Source organism: Chaetura pelagica, unplaced genomic scaffold (genome assembly GCF_000747805.2).
Source record: "Chaetura pelagica isolate M959 unplaced genomic scaffold, ChaPel_1.0 scaffold585, whole genome shotgun sequence".
Lineage (NCBI taxonomy): Eukaryota > Metazoa > Chordata > Aves > Apodiformes > Apodidae > Chaetura > Chaetura pelagica.
Window position 1 is genome coordinate 577,651 of NW_009953404.1, and position 7,650 is coordinate 585,300.

A 7,650-nucleotide genomic window follows, 5' to 3' on the forward strand; every position below is an offset into this window, starting at 1 on the left:
TCCTGCTGACTTCACCACTCTGGGTGCTCAAGCACACACATGTACTTGCTGTCATACCAGGAGTGACAAACCCAGGAAATAACGCAAAAGCTTCAAGCTCTACATGGAATCTCTCCTGGAATGGCTTGAAAAGACAAAGGGCTGATAAATTGCATTAAAAAATAGCATCCTTTACTTTCTGTCTTCAGCTTTTGACATTCCCTTGAGAGTGTGTGTGAGTGGTAGAGGTGACAGGGCAGGCATATTGTGTTTTGTTTGTTTTTAAAACTTGAGCAGTTTGAGAGCAGGAGAGAGAAGCTCACTGCAAACACATGCAGTAAGACAAGGCTTTTGTGGTGCAGGTTATTTGAAAACTGTTTCACTTTCTTTCTGGGGTGGATGATTCTTGCCTTGATGTTGCCAACTAGAAGATACTGCTGAAAGCAGAATGGGTTGTTAACTATATTTTGACTTCTTTCTTTCTTTTTTGGTTGCTTTCCACTTTCATTGCATGGAAAAACTCCCCAAATGAAAAGGCTGATGATACCTTGTTTAGATGCTTTAAGAATCCAGTCATACCAATTGCAGAGGACTGTGGACAACTGTTGATGACTTTCAGGAGGTTTTATGATTAGGTGAGACAACAGAAGTTTTCCTATTAATCCTACTCAATTTATATATTCGAGTATCAGAGGAAACAATTTGGGTTTCTTTTTCCTTTATAGGGCCCCAATATTGTTCCCACAACATCAGTTAAGGCCTCAAGTTTCCTTTTGTTTCATTCTTGGTTGGATTTCTTGCTCATTTACTATTTTAGAGCAGAAGTGGTAGTACCAAATTGTTTCCTGATCCATAAAACTTGATTCAGTTCTGAAGCAACACATTTTTGGTATATAAGAGAATGATTTTCTAGCCATTGTCTGAATTGCTTTTATATCTGAACTTTTCCAACATGAATAAGGTTTTCAATCGAAAGATACCAATGCTAGGAGCAAGCCTTTTAGTTAACAATACAATGAATAAATTGCTCTTTTTCTTCTTCTACCTTGTATTTAAATGTGTTTCAAGTGAGTGGACTTCATTCTTGTTAAAAAAAAGGAAAAAAAAAAAAAGCTTGGAGGAATGAGGACTTCAGGTTGTGCTCTTGCTTTGCCTAGGTTTCCTGTTCTGTTGCATGACACAACTTCTGTTGTGCTGTTGACATGTAGCACTTTTCAGTAGGTCTGTTAAATTGTGCAATGCATTTTTTTATATTTACAACCAAAACAATAAAGCTTATTTTTTGGAAGAAACTGGTTGTAATGCCTTTATTTTCTAACTGGATGTGAAGAAATGGTAAGTGGAATTGCTCCTGGACCAGGACTAGCACTTGCCAACCTTTTTGCAATTCTGAAGGGTGACAGGGGCTCGTTTGAGACTTGTTTGGGATCTTGTGTTGAGCTTTCCCATTGCAAGGCTTATATCCTCTGGTGAGCTGCTGAAACTTAATTTTAAGGGCTTATTTTAAGAAACATGGTGCCTCTTGGGCCTGTCTTGACTGACAGGATCAGCTCACTCTGATGAGCTTAGAAGTGAGTTCTTTTTCTCATGCATTAGCCACCAGGCTGCGTTTGCTCTGTGCTGAGTTGTTGAAAACTACCCTTTGTAGTCAACTCTGCTCCCCTTTCCTAAAGCAGCTTAGAGACTGGGAATGAGCAGGAGGGCTGAAGTACCAGCTCCACCAGTCCAGGGGGGTGCAGAGTGTTTGTGTTTCCTCACCCTGAATAACCAGTCAGCCTACTCCTTCACATTTTGTGCCACAAGATTTTCCAAATGGATTAGTATTCTGATGTGTTCCTAAAGGGATCAGACACTTCCTGTTCATGACATGAAGCATAACAGTGAGAATGAGCTCTTTTGACAAAACTAAGTAGGGAAACATCTATTTATTTCTACATTTACTTCTAACAGGCTGGTAATTCAAAGGTCAACGTGGTATTTCTCTGAGAAAGGTAAAACTGAAGCTTGTAGGGGCTGCACAAATGCTTTGGGCCCTGATGGTCTTATTTTCTTGCAGGCTTTGAGACTCTTAGCTGAAAAACTGCCTGGCCAGGGGCCTCCACAAAGCAACACTGAGGTGGGATAACATGACATTCCCATGGAACTGATGTCAGTGTTAGACATGGAGCTGCTCAAGTCCATTTAAAGAAATGAAACAAACAGCATTTTATCTGCCTTTAATGACTGATTTTTGTTTTTCCCTGGTAGGACACTTCAGCTCCCTGTGCTTCTGTTGTCCCCTCAAAGATATATTGGATTTTTTTGCCTAGTGGAAGCAGCATTATTGGGTGACTGAGGCTGTAGCTGAAGTGAAAGGTAATAGATAAATATAAAAAGGGATTTTATTTTAAAATCATTGCATGATAGTTGGTGTTGGTTAGTCACATCCTTGTGATTTTTACCTAATATAGCTTATGAGAATTTTGGTGAGTCAGGTGTGTGAATGTATAGCAGTTTTCTTACTTCTTTTGCATTTAATTTTGTTAGTATCTCTAACTTAGTCTCACATGAAGCATTTTGGTAGTAGGCAGTGATTCTCCACTGCTGTTAAACATTGGAAATGGTTGTTTCTAAGTCCTCAAGATGTAAATGTCTTCCTGCTTGTGGTGATTTGCTGACCCTACCTGACAAGGTCAGCAGATGTTGCTTCTGCCTGGGGGTGGCAGCAGGGAGAGGAGGAATCCTGTACTTGTGTTTTAAGTGGACATTTCAAGGAAAATTAATTTTTTAATAGATAAAGTTAAAATTTGAACTGATTTTTATAGATAAATAGTGTTAATTTTTGAACCGATTCTAATGCTTAGACTGGCTTAAACTTTTTATTTTGGCTAATTGAAAGGAAGGTATGTGCTGTGTCTAGTAACTTTAACATACAATCAGAAACAGCTAGTTAATTTGCTATTTAATAAAACATTAGGTTTTCAGTGCAAAAGTGCAGAAAAAAGAGAAATACAGAGTGAAATAAAAACCCAACAGTATTAGTTTTATTTAATCTCATTTTAATTGAATTCCAGGTTTTATCTAAATACAGTGAAAGCAAATAAGTTAAACCATTCACTTACTAAGTAGCCAATATATCAATAATCCCTTTCAGTGTTAGAATATAAAAGTGAAAAATACAAATAAATATATATGGGCGATATGATTTCTTAAATAAATGTATTAAAATAGATGTGTTATAAAAATTCATACATACTGCTCACTAGCAGAGAAAGAAGTACAAAATCATCTGTTGACAATCAACTTTTCGTTGGAAGAATCATAGCAAGATTAAAATGTAGATGACATTCAAGTTGCTGAAATCATGCTTTTCTGTCTTGATTGGTTAATTAAATCATCCTTACTTACATTAGTCCATCCTTTTAATATGCTGTTGCCAATAAAACAGTATAAATAGTCCCATAATAAATACGATAAATAATTTATGGTACTAATCCTTTAAATATTAGATTAAAATAGATTCTGTAATTGGTGATATAATAATATGTAGAACAGCAAGCACATGATCAGTAGTTGTTCCTGGCATCAAGCTGATCACATACCTACTGACGGGTCACATTTAGCCAAGTCTCTAGGATCTTAAATTACTGTTGTTTGCCCTGGCCTGTTAACATTTCTGTACCTTTTTGTTGTATTTTGCATAAGCTGTGCATATTTCTGTAAAACCCGCCAGATGTACATCTTCTTGTGGGCCGTTGTCATCTCCTGGACCTGGCCAAGATCCCTCTGCAGAAGATCCGGGTTCTTGCAGGTGTAAAGATTAGCTCGTTCAGTCAGTGTCACGTGGAGCTGCTTGATGTTTGCCTCAACAAACAGGGTTAAATTCTGACCACAGGTTAATTCGATGTCGCTTTTCAGGTTTTTCAAAATGTCGTGAAAAATGTGGAAAATGCAGCAATCTGCCTCAAAAGCTGGGCATTCCAATATGTTCCTCACTATGTCTTCAGCCTCGGGGACAGTAGCTAGCCAACTCATAGTTTTGGGTGTTAGAGGGCTACACACGTTCTGTAGGGGAGGAAGAGCAGAGAGAAATTATTCTTTTGTTTTGTCTCATTCTTAGAAGTCCCTTGGTGCCTGGGCAGGTACACACCTCCCTTTTAGTTGGTGGATGGTTGGGGTTTTTTGTTCTTTTTCAATTGCTGCGTTAACACCTACACTCCTTTTATGGAGTAGGTATCATACACTCCTTGTGGCTCTGATGGTGCTGTATTTTCCATCTTGATAAGCCTGCTTGGCTTTCTTTTCAGCTTTTCTAAGTATTAGGGGCAAAAGTTACTCATGCAAAAGATTTCCCTTGATTTGTTTCAGCAAAAGTGGTTTTGATTTCAAGAACGAATTCAAGAGAAATGTTTAAATTGATTTTGATAATATGCTCTTGGGAACATATTCCCAGGCATTGAAATTTGTCTGAAGCATTGACCCTTAGGTGTACATTTTACCACCTCTAAGAGAAGGATGAGGGAGCAGGATTTTCAGCAGAACTGCTCCTGACTGCTCGAGCACTAGGATCTGACTGAAGAGCAAGGTAATGCTCTCCATGTTTCCAGTGATCTGACCAGTTTCATCCAAAAAACTGCCTTTTTCAAGCCTAACATAACTTGGCAAACCAAGAAAAAGCAATGTGTTTAGTCTGGAGGATCTCAGGTAGCAGTTAGCTGAGGTGAAGTTGTCCAGGCTTTCACCAGCTAGCCTAGACTTTGCTTTCTGATGTTTTAGAATAATTCAAGAGAACTCTCCACAGACACAGACATAGCAGATGCAGAACAGCACACTTACGTAGTTCTTAAACAAGGTGGTCGCTTGCCTTTCAATCACTGGTGCCAAGGACTGTATTTGGGTGGTTAAATGCGTCTGTCTCTGTCCTGTAATCAACTTGCTTTCTTCTGAGTTGGCTGTTGGTGCCAAGGAGCCCAAAGGTATCAGTGAGCAGAAGAGGAGCATTGCAAACCTGTTGAACTCTGCATTCAAATAAAGAAAGGGAAAAAAAAAAAGAAAGAACACCATGATTTGTCTCAAGCCTCTACAAAATATTTGCAAAACTTCCTGGTTTTGTGCATCATGATGAGTTTCTGAAGCACAGAGAGGTTAGAGGGCTGAGCTTGTGGTGAAGATCCACCAGTGCAGCCTCACCATGTGCAGCAAGGTTAAGTTGCACCCACCTGCTCGGCGTCGCATGGTGGGCTCGGAGAGCAGCTGACGTGGCTGAGAGCCGACTGGAGGTTGGTGTCCCTGCTGCCTGCAGTGCTGTAGTTCTGTCCCACCAAGCTGCCTTTATATGCTGTGGAGTTTTGCGTCACTGGCTCCTCCATGGGCTTTTTTTTAAATATATTTTTTGCATGTGATCGTTCTGGGTTTTTTTCTTTTTTAAAAGATTAAATCAAAAGTTGGTTCGAGCGCTTCTTCACTGATTGTGATCTAGAGGCAGTTTCGGACTGACACCCATGGTGGCCTGTATCATCTGTCTGAAGAGGAGTTCAGGATGCTTAGACATCCCGTCTGAATCCTTGGCCTCTCCAAAATGGGGGATTTTGAACATAAACTCAGTTGTGTTTTTTTTTTAAAAAGAAGAACGTTTGGAGCACGTGTGAGCACACCCTTGGGACACAAAGCCAGCAACCTTCTCCTGCAGGGTTGACCCTGGCAGTGAAAAAGCCATGAAGGGCTTGTGTACAAAGGCAGGTCAGGCCTCCAGGGCAACATCTGTAACCTTCTGCTGGATGTCTGTAAGATCATGTCTCCAAGGTGTGACTCCTGCACCTATCCCAGCAGAGGATGTCCTGGATCCCACTTCCCCATCTCTGTCACACCTCTAAGTCCCCTGAGGCCATTTTCTGTTTCCAGTGACAAACTGCAGGAAATTCTTAACACACCCCAAAACAGTGAAAAATCTTTCCTAGGATTTACAGGTATGAGGATGTGATCAGAACAGGACCTGCAGAACAACTCATAGTTTAGGACAGAAAGGAGAGCAGAGGAAACCTCTGAACACACCTTTGTGACAATGCCAAGTGACAGATACAGCCATGCTTCCCAGCCCTGTGGTGAAAGGTAGTGATAGACTGAAAGGTGAATGTTTGTCAAGTCACCAGAAGACTTGAAGGGAACAACAGCTTGGTGTCAAAATAATCAGTGTTCTCTCTTTCACATGAAATAATCTGTCTCTGAAGATAAAAAGCTTGGTATGTGCATCAGCTCCTCTGAAAGTGCCTGGGACTGGTACAAGAACTTGAGGCTGAACTGAATCCCAAGGCTTGAAATAGGAATGGACATTTCCCCTGGATGTTTTTGCACTCAGGTCCCACCAGCCTGTAAGCAGAGAGGTCAGTGGCTGGTTAGTGCCTCACAGTGCGTTGCAAGGTGCTTGCACAGAAAAGAGACCATTGGGCAGCTGGCACTGCCAGCCCCCTTCCACTGCCCCAGACAGGTAGAGCCAAGGACGGACAAAGAAATCACAGCTGATCTTCCTCCAAGGGCAGGGAACATCTCTTTGTGCAGCACCAATGGCAGTGGGGCCCACTTATTTGTGACATTGACAGAAATAAGCAGCATCCTTACAACTCAACTTCCCCACAGAACGTGATTCAGCCACTAGTAATACTTTTCTGAAGACTGTTCTAAGATTTGACTTCATTTTCTGCTCAGCTGAGGAGAGGAATTTGCCTGGTTGTTCCACTCTATGGTGGCCTCTCGGCCTGTGCATGCTCTGCACATCCTTTCCTATGTGCACACAGCTGTGATAAGCTGCTGAGCTGATAAGGGAGCAGACATCTGTCCCGTAAAACCCAGCCCTAGTGGAAGTTCAGCTTTCCACCACGTAACCACCAGATGCCACAGGGCACCTGCGATTCACTGGGGAAGTTTTGCTGCTGTAGCCATTGCCTCAACACTCATTGCTGGAAACAACAAAGAAACCCTCAGAACCTGGAGACCTGATTCTGACCTTAGAGCTGGGGCTTTTTTTTTTTTTTTTCCTGGGGCTTATCTACCTTTTTTCCAAGTGTAGGAGCTGGTATTTTTAACCATGAACTGTGTTTTCCGGGCGCCTCGTGGTGCTGTGGTGGCAGTGCCCTCCATGCCAACGAAGAGCAGAGCTTTCACAGCTGAGAACCTGACGGCTCCCTGCCCGAAACTTGAGCGACGCTCAGGATGTAGATAAGTGAAACGGCAAATGCCGTGTCACAGCTCCTTGCCCAGGGGACTGAGCTGACACAGCAAGTAAAAAGCCCTCCGTCTCTTGCCCTGGTGGGGAGCAGCCCCCAGAATCCAGGGGGAGATCCAGAAAACCCAGGGATTTATTCCCGAGCTGGTGCCGTCCCAGGCTCGCTCCGCGGCCGTTTGCAGAGCTCGGTCCTTGTTTCCAGGGCACCCGCGTCCCTCCCGTCTCCCAGCAACCGGGACTCCTGCCTCCCCGCTGAGCCAGGGAATTCCAGTTGCCTGCTGGGCTGGATGGCAGGATCCGGCCGCCGCAGTGTCTGGGCTGTTTTTCGGGAGCACTTGCGGTGCCTGAGTCTGCGGGACTTCCCCTGCGGCCTCGGCAGCTGGGTAGGGGGCTCGTGGGGCGCAGCCGCGGGGGCTGCAGCCTGCAGGGCTCTCACTCCTGCTCTCCCCATCTCCGCAGAACGAGTCCCGCTG

General features: G+C 43.0%; 1 protein-coding gene across 1 annotated transcript in view; it reads left to right on the top strand.

Moving 5' to 3' along the window:
- Positions 1-7,464: 7,464 nt before the first annotated feature.
- Positions 7,465-7,650, top strand: part of LRRC43 (leucine rich repeat containing 43) — a 6,877-nt gene continuing 6,691 nt past the window's right edge. The window contains exon 1 of the mRNA XM_009998445.1: positions 7,465-7,560. Coding sequence (XP_009996747.1) covers positions 7,465-7,560 — 96 coding nt within the window. The remainder of the gene's footprint in view (positions 7,561-7,650) is intronic.